Source organism: Merops nubicus, unplaced genomic scaffold (genome assembly GCF_000691845.1).
Source record: "Merops nubicus isolate BGI_N331 unplaced genomic scaffold, ASM69184v1 scaffold14834, whole genome shotgun sequence".
Taxonomy (NCBI): Eukaryota; Metazoa; Chordata; class Aves; order Coraciiformes; family Meropidae; genus Merops; species Merops nubicus.
Window position 1 is genome coordinate 26,698 of NW_008602377.1, and position 13,886 is coordinate 40,583.

The 13,886-nt window shown below is 44.9% G+C and overlaps 1 protein-coding gene across 1 annotated transcript in view; it reads right to left on the reverse strand.

Moving 5' to 3' along the window:
- GMPR (guanosine monophosphate reductase) overlaps window positions 1–13,674 on the reverse strand; it is a gene marked incomplete at its 5' end in the record, with an annotated part of 31,604 nt that extends 17,930 nt beyond the window's left edge. The window contains 5 exons of the mRNA XM_008938347.1: window positions 1,550–1,656; window positions 3,830–3,911; window positions 11,023–11,196; window positions 12,808–12,891; window positions 13,555–13,674. Coding sequence (XP_008936595.1) covers window positions 1,550–1,656; window positions 3,830–3,911; window positions 11,023–11,196; window positions 12,808–12,891; window positions 13,555–13,674 — 567 coding nt within the window. The remainder of the gene's footprint in view (window positions 1–1,549; window positions 1,657–3,829; window positions 3,912–11,022; window positions 11,197–12,807; window positions 12,892–13,554) is intronic.
- Between the last annotated feature and the right edge of the window lie 212 nt (window positions 13,675–13,886).

Here is a 13,886-nt window from a genome sequence, read left to right on the forward strand (position 1 = left end):
GACATAGACAGCTGTGGTAACACTCTGACTGTGGAGGTCTCCTTTGAGATGCTGCCCTCCTGTACACTCCTGTAATGGCCAGAGAGTTGATAGGTGTGAGCTCACTGAAGCCAACAAGACCTAAGCAGGTCAGGAACCGGCCCATCCCCAAAGCAGGAAAGGAGAGGAGGAATAGTACAGAACCACCTCATTTTTCAACAGTCTAAATAGTCACTCCCTGTTTTCTTGTAAAATCAGGATAATAACATTCTTCTGAGGGTTGCTAGTGTAAAATGATTATTGCAAAACTAGCATGGGTCTTTGAGTAACTCTGTTAGGATGACACCTATAGTTATCTGGTCTTCATAGTAATGAGCCAGTCTTTCATGCTCCATTGCACAAGTTCTGCTGTCTGCTATAGCCATAAACACTTGCAATATGGCCCAAATGATAAGATCACAGACTGCTTTTGTCTGCAAAATTCATACAGGGTAGCCGTGGAGAGGAAGGAATGTGTATGCATTAACAATAAAGAGTGAGAGAGATCTGACAGTAACACATACTTGTTTTCCTGTTTCATTATACCCACAGCTCCAAGAGACAGTTAAGCCCTTTGCCCATCCACAGACAGTTTGTTCTCCTCTTCCCTCCTTCCTCAGCAGCACAACACACCCCCTTCCTCACATGGATATCTGTCACAGCTGGGTTGAATAGTGGACCTTCCAGTGATTTCATGTGGCCGTAGATGTAAAATTCAGTGTGTGGTCTCTTCCAGGGCACAGAGGACAACTGCTGGCTGTGAGGGCACCTGTCAGAGCCTGTGCAGTCAGAGACTGACACAGTCAGGGGCATGCTGGGCCTGCCTAAGCATACAGCACCTTTGGGTCTAGCTCAGTCTGAGCCCATGCTTACAGATTTACTTCTATGTGAGGTCAGTCTGGTCTTGCTGGTATTGGAAGCAGCCATTAGCACGCAATGCAGACATGCTTTTTTTAACCCACAGGCTCATTATTTCCCCAGAGCTTTGTGAGAATGTAAGTGGCTCACGTGCCAGCTGTGCTCAGCAGAGCCACCTCTGAAACACCCATGCCCCTGCACAGCCAGCTCTGTGAGGATGCTATCTGCATCAATCCAGCTACTAGGGCACAGCTGGGCTCGTACTGTTGTACCTTGTACTCCCTTCTACTGCCTGCAGGTCCCTCAGTCCCACTCTCTGGGGAAAGCCATGTTTACATTTCACCCATTTTCCAGAAATCTTTCATAGTAGTTACTGTTTGCTTCCATGAGAAAACACTAACAAGCTTCCTGTTTTGTTCACATAACAGCTTATTCCATTCAGGGAGTGAGAAGCAGCTTTCCAGAGGCACAAACAGGAGGGAGCTGCCCAAGTTCTTTTAAGCATTACAGGGAGTTTCATTTAAACCTCCACAGACTTCCCTAGGAGCTAGTACGGGGGTCAACTGGAGGTGACAAGGATAAGCTTTAACATGCAGAGTACTGGACTGTTTGATTCTCCTATTCCACAACGATTTGCCCAGTGGGAATCCAGGAGTAGGTGATATTTACTTACAGAGATGATGTGTCCTTTCAAGCCATGTGCTGAGTCTGCGCACTCAATAACAGCACTGAGCTGTGGATAGCCCACCCCTGTCTTAATCCGAGTGGTACACACAGAACCTAGACAGAGAACCAGAGTTACAAACACAGCCCATCAGCCTCACAGAACAAATACAGCTTGTTTTCTTCTTCTTGTGGAAAAAAATGTGTTTCTATCCATATTTTTTACCCTTAAGAAATGTCTGTTGCCAATGTTGGCTTCTCATGGATAAAAGGAACACACAGGAACTTGAGTTTTGAAATGCTATCACACCACTTCATGAGAGCTGTAACTGAGGTGACTAATATTCCCCCTGCCTTCTCCAGGGCCACAATTCCCACTTTAGGTCTCACCAGTAATGCTTCCTGGTGAGGGAATTACTGCACCACGACAAACCAAACCTGAATGAGGTGCCTGAAGGTAAGGGGGACAAAGGGATCAGAGTCACAACCCATGAGACTCAGCAGTAGCACTTAACACCTGAATATTTCTTGAAATAAATATTTCTCTCTCTTTTCTACACATTTTTTAAAAAATAATTGTTGGGGGAAATCTGTGCTTTTATTCTTTTTTTGTGGCTGTTCTCCAGAAAGGAGAGAAACTCATCTTCTGCCTGATACTTGGGCTGCATCAAGAGAAGTGTGGCCAGCAGGGGGAGGGAGGTGATTCTCCCCCTCTGCTCTGGTGAGACCCCTCCTGGAGCACTGCATCCAGTTCTGGAGCCCCCATGACAAGAGGGACGTGGAGCTGCTGGAGCGTGTCCAGAGAAGGGCCACGAGAATGATCCGAGGGCTGGAGCAGCTCTGCTGTGAGGACAGGCTGAGAGAGTTGGGGCTGTTCAGTCTGGAGAAGAGAAGGCTCCCAGGTGACCTTATTGTGGCCTTCCAGTATCTTAGGGGGGCCTACAAGAAAGCTGGGGAGGGACTTTTTAGGTTATAGGGTAGTGACAGGACTAGGGGGAATGGGGCAAAGCTGGAAGTGGGCAGATTCAGGCTGGATGTGAGGAAGAAGTTCTTCCCCATGAGAGTGGTGAGACCCTGGCATGGGTTGCCCAGGGAGGGGGTTGAGGCCCCATCCCTGGGGGTCTTTAAGGCCAGGCTGGAGGAGGCTCTGGGCAGCCTGATCTAGGGGGAGGTGTCCCTGCTCATGGCAGAGGGGTTGGAACTGGGTGACCCTTGTGGTCCCTTCCAACCCTGACAGATTCTGATCTGTTTTAGCAGAGGACTTAGTAGTGTTGGCTTAATGGTTGGACTTGATGATCTTAAAGGTCTCCTTCAACCTAAAGGATTCTATGATTCTACTTGAAGCACAAGTATCTGGTTGATTGCAATACCTGGGAGTATAAGAAAACCAGCACACCACATTTAAAAAACATGAGAGAAGTAATCATTAGAAAACTGTATAGTGTAATATTACAGGAAATAAACTAATTGTATCTGATTATTAAACTGTATTATTTATACACATACGTGGTGCTCGTATATACGTGTGTATAAAAATAAAGGTATGTACATATGTATGTATATATATATTTATAAAACCTTAAAGGGAAGGAGCACATGAAGAAGTACACAAGGGAGGAGAATTAAAAAGGGAAGACAATATGGCAGCTAATGCCAGACAATAATATTAGAGAAGGTAGGAAAAACACTGTAAGAAGTTTAGGGTGCTCCCATTTATCCATGGGAATGTTACAGTAATAGGTAACTAAGCCCAGTAACGTAAGGTTTAGTTCCCAGGGGTAGAGGCAATGTTATCCATAGCTCCCACTTAATAAATGCCATTTCATCTTTGAAGCCATTGAAGATGGACAAGCTCAGCTTAAGAGAACACAAATAACAAAGCTATTTCAAACCCTCTATCTCCTTGACAGAAGTGGGTACCTGAACACAGCATCATTTCAGCTTTAGCTGAGATGACTCAGCCTCTTTCCAACAGCCTAGAAAAAGGGCTCCTAAACACAACACCTATTATCAGTGGTAATGTCAGCAGCTCAGGCAACTCAGTGCTTCCAAGAATAGGCATCTTCACTGCCAGCAGATGCAACATGCAACACTTCACAGTACGAAACACAACCACCCTGGCCATGGATTTCTATTTAAGGCTATGTGCAAGGGCACTGCTACTTTATCGACCTGAGTGGGTCCAGGCTTCCTAATGGGAAAGTCAAGAGGATTATCCGCTGGTTCCACCTGGACAACTCCTCCACCAGTGCTACCCTGAGTCACCCTTATTTGACTGGATTTGACTTACCTGGTCCAATACCCACTTTAATAATGTCTGCTCCAGAAAGAATAAGTTCTTCAACCATCTCTCCTGTCACCACATTCCCTGCCTGGACAGAAGGAACAAAATCACATATGCTGGAGATTTCAAGATTACTGCAGTAAAGATCAGTGACAACAATGGAGACTTTTATCCAGAACTTTTGTGAGCTCAACTATGCAGAGTCAGGAAGAACACACTTGACCACACAGTTCATCATGCATGCCACAGAGATCAAACAAATCACACATGTACGCTCACAAGCCAAACAAATTTTTGATTGTGCTAGTAAACTCTGATACTTAAGATTCCATCAGGATCTCTGCTTTGTCTTCCATCCCCCCTAATCCTCACCCAGAGGCTTTCAACCACACCACCTGTAACTGAATGAGCTACACAAACTTCCCCCTTACATACAGTGCAGCTCCTCCACCTCTCCTGCCCTGTCTATCCCTCCTGACCGGCATACAGTCCTCCATCCTATTTACCTACCTTACTTAGAATAGTCTGGGCTGGAAGGGACCTTTAAAGGTCATCTAGTCTGATCCCCCTGCAGTGAGCAGTGACAGCTTCAACTAGAGTATGTTGCTCAGTGCCTCATCCAACCTGACCTTGAACGTCTTCAGCGATGGGACTTCTACCACTGCTCTGGGTAACCTGGGCCAGGGTTTCACCACCCCCAGTGTAAAAAATTTCTTCCTTATATCCAGTCTAAATGTCCCCCCTTTTAGTTTAAAACTGTGACCCCTTGTCCTGTTGCAACAGGCCCTGCTAAAAAGTCTGTCCTCATTTTTCTTTTAGGTGCCCTTTAAATACTGAAAGGCTGCAAAAAGGTCTCCCTGGAGCCTTCTCTTCTCCAGGCATAAAATAATTGAAAACCTTGTGGGAAGATGTTCAGATCTTACTTAAAACACTGGCAAATCCCCTTTTTTTCTTTAGCATTTAACATTTTGAGTACTGAAAGAGTAAGGAAGGTACAGTTCTTGCCCTTTTGAACATTAGTGCCAAAACTGATATGTATATTCAGACTATGTAAATAAGGGCGTTTATACCATATACATTAATTTGGTTGTGATGATACCAGAGGTGAAAAAAAGGGGTTTGGTTTCCATTCCAGGCAGTTGACCTTATCATAGGAAGATATTAAATTAAACAGGACCTTCCCTTTGTGAACCCACACTGCCTATGCCTGAATATTGCACCGTCTTTTAACTATCTTTCAGCAGTTCCCAGTATGATCTCTGCCATCATTTTTCTAGCTACTGAGACTAGATGAGCAGGTCTGTAGCTTCCTGGGTCCTCCCTCATGCTGGTCTTCTAAACTGGAATAACGTTGGCTAGTCTGTCAGCAGGGACCTGCCCAGACTCCTAAGACCTTCGGTGGATGACTGAGAGTGGCCCATCTGTAACACCCACTAGGTCCTTCAGTGCTCTGGGATGAATGCCATCAAGCCCATCATCCCATCAGACATCTGAAAACCAAGTATGGTCTGGATTTCAGCTCTGTGGCTTGTCTCATGTCTACGGCATGTTCCTAAAACAAAAAACTGCACAAAATAAAGCTGCATGAAACACGAGTCCTCTTACCCACAGCACCCATTTTGGACTTGTACTGAGGTGGGCCTTTCATTGGTGGAGATCAGAATTTAGGCTCTAGAGACATTCATAAAACCTCTGACGTAATGATATTCCAGTTTGTAGCAAACACTAACATGGGCAGAGCAGAAGGCAAATCCTAAAATCTTTACTTAGTGTTTTCTTAGCTTCTGTTGAAATAAAACTCTTGCTGAAGTCAACAGGAGCTACCTGGCAAATGCTGGGCAATGCCTACTCTCCATCTACTAATTTTATGCCTTCTATTTCATGATTTATTTATTTTTAACGAATTTTACTTCCCCCTTTTATTAGCCTGAGACAGCTGACAAGCCACCACCTGAGGCATTTATAAAAACAATGATACTGTTAGGCAGCAATTTGTGGTCTATGACACAAGACCACTTAACTTTGCTCAAAACTGCATGATATTGATTAAAAATAAAATAAACCAGAATAAAATAGAACACTCAGGAAATAAAGACTATATAATAGGCACGATGTTTCCAGCTAAGTACTGCTTCCTTTCTGCTCACTGGTAATTTGTTATACTAAGTGTTGTACACTCCAAGGTGGGGTGAGGAAGAGCAAACTGCTTATGACACTAAGGAAGCAGTTTACATCTGGAAGGCAGATGACAACCTGGGCAGATGACATGCAGCACCTTACACCTGGGTGAAATACTGCAGTGCATGAAACAGATTCATAAACAGGAACCAACAGGTATTAAACTCAGTGGCTCCATCAGATTTGGGATCAAATATGTATTTAACTTAAACAGCAGTGTCTTCTTATTAGCAGAGCATAGCGGGCTGTCAAACTGTCTTTTCAGAAATGCTAACCAGACGTTTAATGTTAAGTTGCTGCTAGAGAAATGTTGGAACTGCATATGTTGATTCAAAATGCTCATCCTAGCAGGGAAAAGCACTTTTTTTTTTCCTGGAATGCATGTACACACATCACTGGTTTCTGTCTTTCTGAATCTGCAGATCCTTCACAAATTTTCAGGGAAGACATGGAGCTCCACACAGCAGACTTCAACCTGCCGACGACAGGCTTGCTGCTTTTAGGTATCTGTTGCAGACCTCAGAGAGCATGGAAAAAAAAACACCACAAGAGAGGCACAGCTATCTGTATGTGAAGAGACCTTAGTATCACAGCTGAAAAGCAGGGAAAGCTGTTTTCTCACATCCAGCTGAACTCCCCTTCCACTGAAACCAAAGCTTGTTCTACCACTGATGGCAGTGTGACAGCTGAACAGAGGCAAAAAGGCGTCTGAAGGCCCTACCTGTAAGGTAAAGCCATAATACTTACACTTAAAAAATATGTGACCAGGTGAATATAGAAAGGCTGAGACTACAGAAGTGAAACTCTCTTAAAATTAACTAAGCATATAATGCAAGTAAAATAACTGGAACTTGTACAAAGAAGCCACAACAGACAATACATTTTGTAGTGTATTCGGGCAATTAGTCAGGGAACTCAGAAGTATTTTATTAGTGAAAGCCATGTTCATCTTAATGATGAGCCCATCTAACGATGCATTTCCAATCTGCTGCAGAATGCCCTTCTTGCTGATCTAACTTGGCTATCCCTGGCAGTACAGTAGCAGCATCAGTAACAAGTGAAAGTCAGAAACAAGTGTGCCTTCCATGTGGTCAGTTACTAGGAGCCACAATGATGTCCCCTGGCTGTGGGCCTGGCCTTACACACACAGGGTGACAAATTCAGCTTTACCAGCACTCAGCATGAGGTTTCAAGTGAGTGTCACCCTGGCTCATTCCAGCACCATCCAGGATGATGGAACTGTGGGTCAATCCTGAGGGAAACCCTGCCCTCAGAAGAGTCACAGGGAGTTTCACTACTGGCTCTAATGGGATCAAGATTTCACCTAACAGGATTATAAAGGCTACAGCTTCTCTGACAGAGCTACAAAATTAGTGAACGCAGTAGGGCAGCGCCTCTGAATTTCAGTCAGGCATTTGATACTGTGCCTCATAAAAGCCTGCTATAAATATCGACTCACACTAAGGCAGGAACACTGCTGCACTGACTGAAAGCTGCTGGCAAATGGCAATGGATCAAGCTGGGGAGAAGTGTCTGTGACAACAGTTCTCAAACTTTCTTCTTGTATGCTCAAGGAAAGCACAGTCTGTGCCTCCATGCTATCAGGAAGACTGCCAAAGGACACCTCCCCCCACCAAAGCGAGGGGTGCTTTACCTTAAGATGGAGAGATGATGCCCTCTAAGAGACTGAGCAATGCCAGGTGAGTGTTGGCACCCGGTACTGGGACTGACCCAAGACAGCCTCTGCAGCATCACTGCCTCCTACCCTGGGATCCCAGCCTCTGCTCCGAGACCCCAGCCCTGATGGACACATCACGAGTGGAATGATTGTGCTGCTTGTTCCAGAGATAAAGCAGGAGCAGTCTGCATGGCTGGCTTGCACTGAATTATGCCTCTTCTAAGGCCCTGAAAAATTCTGCTACTCACTCCAAGGGTAGCAACAGTTTCTGGCCCCTGCCATTTCCCTCTGTTGCTGTTTTGCAGTTCCACTTGCCTCCCTCTCTGGCTCATATCTTGTGGGTGCTACTGCATCTGCAAGTGTGCTCCTGCCCCAGCCTTTTCCTTCCTGCCACACTCTCTGCTCCCCTCCCTAGATTTCTTCTGTGTAACAAACAGAGAACACTACAAAAAGAAAAATTAAGGACAAAAACTTGGCAAAGCTTGCTGGCAAAGGTATCTTAGCTTGTTAAAGAGACTTCCAGTAAAACAGAGGAACACTAACATCTACAATTACCTTAATAAATAAGGACTATGCTTACTGTAATACAAAGGCTCTGACCCTCCATCATGAATGTCAACTGAAGCTTTGCTTTAGGCTTCAGTGAGCAGGCACAACCCAAGCACATGATGCCATGCTACAGCAAAACACCTCCCTGGACCTTTACTCTTGATTTGAGGGTCAGTGCTGCATTTGTGAGACACTCAGGAGACTAGAATACTGCTTCTTCCTCCAACCTCCATTTAATGAGTCATTTAAGGCAAGTCCTGTTATACCTTTGTGCCCCTGTTTGTCTTCCCTATCCATGGTGTTGCAAGGAGAAATTGATCTTCTTTGTGAATTAACATGAAAGGCAGGAGTGAAAAGAGCTTGTGTCAGAGCCAGGCAGAAGGGAACAAGGTAATGTTATTATAAAAGCAAGCACTGAAAAAGGCAGAAATATGCATCTGCAAGGTTGTTACACAGGAGACATCCTCTGTCTGCACCAGAGCATCAGCCACAGAGTGTACTACATTGACCACAGTTGCTTGGCACGCCACCTTTCAGGCTCAGAGCTGAACCCTCTCCACGGCCCCTGGGAACACACATGCCCCGGGCTGGGTTCCTGTCCTGTACTGCAGCTGAGCGTGGAATGAATGGTCATGCTGAGGAAAGCAAACAAGGCAGCCTCCAAGGTCCTGGGGATCACTTTCAGCTATGAGAAAGCTTCTTTATTTTTATACCTTCTATTTAACTGCTAACCCTTTTGTTTGAAAGCCACAACAGCAGAGAACATACTGCAGGCATAGCACAGAGACATCAAAGCAGACAGAACCAGCAGCAGCAGGACATGGCTTCCAGAGTCTTGTAAAAAGAAGCCTAGATGAGCTCTTGTATTTCAGCCAGGAATAGCTTCAAAAGGCCATCTTGGCACAGAGTGTAAAGTAAACTCATTTGGAAGTGGGGTACAGGTGCAGGTCCCTAGTTGAATGAAGAGACCTTTGGGGACTGCACAGGCTCTGGAGGGAAAGCAGGCTTTTGAACCCCCCAAGTTTGTTAGTGTGTTTGTAGGAATGGAAATTATCCACATGCAGCAGAAAAAAAACATAGGCCATACTAAACTGTGCTCAGAGAAGGCAACTGAACAGGTCAGGGCTGTGTACGTGCTCAAGCAGGTGGTGCTGTCAGGACAATGAGATTTGAATCAACAATAATTTTAGTCACGGGAGCAGAGAAACTAAACATGTAACTAAAGAGATGTGGGAGGTGGATGAGAATGACATGAGGACCTTGAACTAAAATCTGGGCTTGATACCTGACTTTGACATTGACCTCCTGTGCCTTCTGGGCAATTCATCTTGGTTGAGTTCCCTCCTCAGTCAGCAAAGTCAGCAGGCTGTGAGGAGGTGGAGGAGGGGAAGACACACAATTTTCTTTCCACTTCTGATAGGGAAGATATTTATTATTTTTTAACTACGTGGTTTAACCTCTCTCACAAAACTCTTCAAGGCAAACACACTGGAGTAATCATGTCACTAGGGACAATACTTCAGATCCAAAGGAAGAAAATGGCTCCTCCCCTCAGCGCAGTGAATATGGAAGAAGCTCAAAAAGCCCACATTCTGCTGATAGCTGTTGAAGGATGCCTACAGTAACCTAGAACCCTACAGACATTCCAGCCCACTTCAATATTCCAATGCCACCATCACTCAGAGGCAAGAACCCACCCCTCCTCTGACATGAGAGGAAGGAATGTAGCCTCCCCTGAGCTGCTTGAACATGCAGTTCCCTACTGAACCAAGTCAAGTGTGCATTTATGACCGTTTTTAGTTTGCATTTACTTTACATGCATGAAGCTTTTTGTCTGGCATGAAAACCTGAGGAAGTGTTGCCTAAACATGAGATTTTTTTTCTGCACTGGCTTGAAGAAAGGCTGGTAGCCTCACTAAGAATCTGCTGCTTGTTTGAGAATTTCTGCTATTATCATGGAAACAAATTCAGTCCCACTTCTTCAAGGGCCCTGGGAAACAAGGAGGAGCAGTAGGGCTGTGGGGCAAGAAGTCCCACGTCGATGCAACACCTACTGATAGTGCAGAAGGGCTGGAGGCAGCATGGCATTAGCTCACTGAGAAGGGACAGCAACAGCACAGAAGGGGCATGGAAAGCCTCAGCATTGATTATTCTGCTCCCTGATGACCCTGTTGACAACTGCCCAACACCCCTGTGATTCTTGACATTGGCAAGGATTAGTCCACATTCAGCTGTCTTCACAGTGAGCTAATAGACAAAAACAGCCACTGGCCTCAGCTGGCCAGAAACGTGGGTGCATGCCCACAGCAAACCTCAGCTTGGAATCACCAAAATAAACCTACACACTTTATGATTAGAGGTCACAGCTGGTGTGGGAAGGAGGATGTGAGTAGGAAAAATATTGGATCCACCCAGCCCGCCCTGCCAACATCAAACTGTTGTATCAGAGCACACACTGAACGTTCCCACAGAAATTATCAGCAGTGGAAGACTGACAATGCCAATATGTTATTAAGCAGTCGTTGTTGGGCTCAGAGTTAACACCTTGCTGAATTGAAAGGGTAAATGAATAGAACTGTACTTTATATTCTCAAAAGGGTAGCTGTCCACATGTATTTGTCTGGAAGACAAGAGTTTTGAGTCAGACTTTTTCTTCCTACCCTTCATTCCTTTTTTCAAATGACTCAGAAACTGATGGAGCTACCACAGAGCTTCTAGTGCCTACCAGTGAAACTCTGGGCCCTGTTCCTGGACAGAATTCCTGCATATCCCTACACCCTTTCTACACACTTACCATAATGGTGTGATGTGGGAACAGGGCACGGACAGACTTCACAAACTCCACGAAGTGCTCTGAATAGCCGTTTGCCACATCCAGGCAGATGTATCTGATAGGTGGAATGGCCTCTAGAATACTTGTCAGCTTGTCCAAATCAGCTTTTCCACTGCCCGAGCTTGCTGCTACATGCTAGAAAGACAGAGAGAGAGAGAGAAAAAGGGGCTACCAGTTTGTAAAATCTGATAAACCCACACTTGGCATGTATTTTTCTGCATGGTCTTGGGAGGACTTGTGCTGAAAACCAGTGAAACTCCTATTATCTAGTATGAAATAAATGCCTTCCTGGGAATATCAATGTGTTACTTCTGTTTAAAGGCTCTAAAATAAAGCAGATTTAGCGTTTTATCAACTCTTCATTCACAAGTGGATTCTCATGGGCAAATATAATCACCTGACATGGATGAAGGCTCAGCTGTACTCATATTAACACAAACACAGACGAAACCCTAACTGGGTATATATCCAGGAAGGCAGAGCAGCAAAATTTGGGGCACTGTCAAGGAATGGGATCTTTATCTTCCAAAGTTCACCAAACGCACTCTTGGTCTACAGAATGACAGAATAGTTAAATTTGGAAGGGACCTCTGGGGATTGTGTAGTCCAACCCCCTTGCTCAAGCAGGGTCAGCTACCACCAAAAACAAGCAGATTGTTTCCTCCTTTGTCTTCCTGTGAGCTCTTTCCAAAAGAAAAATAGTTTCCACAGCTGCTGGCCCACAAAACCTCTGCAGAGACCCAAGGTCAAAAATCAAGTCAGTATTTAATCACTAGGAGACCCTACTCCAGTGACTATGAACCACAAATGAGCCAAGTGCCCAAGTGTTCAGACATAGGATACTCCTGGGATCAACTTTCTACCCTAGAGTGGCATATTAGCAACCCTGATGAACTCAAGCAACAGGCTGACTTTTAGACAATCCTGTGATTAATAGTTTTTATATTATTATTTGAAAATGTGCCACAGGTAAAGATACAACACAGATGTGTGGTATTCTCTTCTATGCAGAAAAGGTTTCAAAACAACTCCAAGGAGGAGGGGAGACAGCCAGGCACATTCTTATGCTGCTTCTCCTGGTGCAGGGGCCAGCCAGAAGAACACAGAAGAAACCCAGATATCAAAAAGTCGGAATTTAAGTCAATGTTTAAATTTACTAAATGGTGTTTCTCTGTACTGGCTCAGGCCAGGGCCCTGTGAATAGCACAGGCAGTAGTAGCACAGTGTGAGCTCTAGTGCAAAGTGGTAAATGGAGGGCTCTGGAAGCTCTCGATGCTAATCCCTGCTTGGGCCCAGCAGCCAGGCTGCTCCAGATCCACCTGCCCAGCTGGCAGCAAGGACTCTGCCTAGCATGATGGCCTGCAGGGCCAGCTTGTGGTGGCTTACTCAAGGCCATTTGTTTGTGGTCTTGGGCTTCTCCCTCACTAGCACTACCACAAGCCCGCAACAGCCACAGCAGCTACACCTATTCCCAAGTTAGTCCTCCTTTATTCAGGATACTTCTGTTTCCATTCCAGTCATATATAAACTTTGCTTTTTTGCATCTTAATATGAAGACTTTCATAATGGACTCATATAACTATTCTTTTTAAACCAGGACAAGCCACTTCCCCTGATGCATTCAAGAACAGCAAATATCTTCATTCCACAAAACCTCACTTAACAACAGCATTCCCAAGGGACTCCACTGTATGCGAGTTCAGAACAAAGCAACTAACCATAGTAATTTACAGTAAGAAAATGTACCTCAAGGCATTCTGGGTGATTGGCAGCAAACAGTTTCCATTCTTCCAGAGAATAATGCTTGTGAATTGCAGTGAACATTGCATGCTAACAAAAATAAGAAAACTGATATTAATGTCCACATTAGTCACCTTTCCCTCAACTGCAGAAGAGTAAGATCTCAGAAATTCCCATTTTAAGTATAGGCTCATCCTGCTTGAATGAAACAGTAACAGACCAGACAACTCCAAATGGCTCCTCAAAGGTAAATTAGCATGCTTAGCTGACCTTTCAGGATCAGGCTTCCGATGAAGATGAAGTTATGGTCAATATTTTCAATGAGCTTAAGCACTGCAAGAAATTAAGGTGAGCCTTGAGGGCAGAGGCTAATTAACTAGTGCTGACTGCTGCAGCTTTATCCAGTAACCTACACTTTCAAAACCACTGTCAGCTGATAGTTTTTTTTCTGGAAGGGAACACAACACAGACCACAAAAACAAAGCTCCAGCAGCTCCACCTGAAGCTATACCCGAGATGGAAGCTTCCCAGTAAGCATCTCCACTGAAACTATCTTATACCTGGAGCCCCCTGTCTCTGCTAACTGTATTGCTGTAAAAGCACAGCTGCTTTGCAATGAAACCACACCTTGTTCTGGGTCTTTTTAACTCACACCCTCGTGTTCTCCATCAAACAGAGCTATAAATTAACAAAGCGCGCTCACTGTCACCTAGTGGCTTCCCAGCTGCTGCAGAAAGGAGAATGGAGACTCACTTTTGCCATCACCACGGCCATCTCAAACGTCCCCACGGTGTCCATGTTTGCCACTATAATGGGGATTCCTGTGTAGGTCTGCTTGGAGTTGCGGAAGGTGAAGGTGCGCGTGAGGTCGACCTGCAAAGACCAGGCACACACACTTTTAGCTGACCAATTACACCCTAACAGGAGCATTGCCACTGACTTCAGAGAACAGCAGGTTTGGACACTGCTGCTTTATCCTCCTCACATTTCCTGTTCTTCCACCTTTCATTCCACTACTATCTCAATTTACTCAATTTGTTACAGCTTCTGCCTTCCAAATAAGAAAGAAAATAAAGTAAAATAAT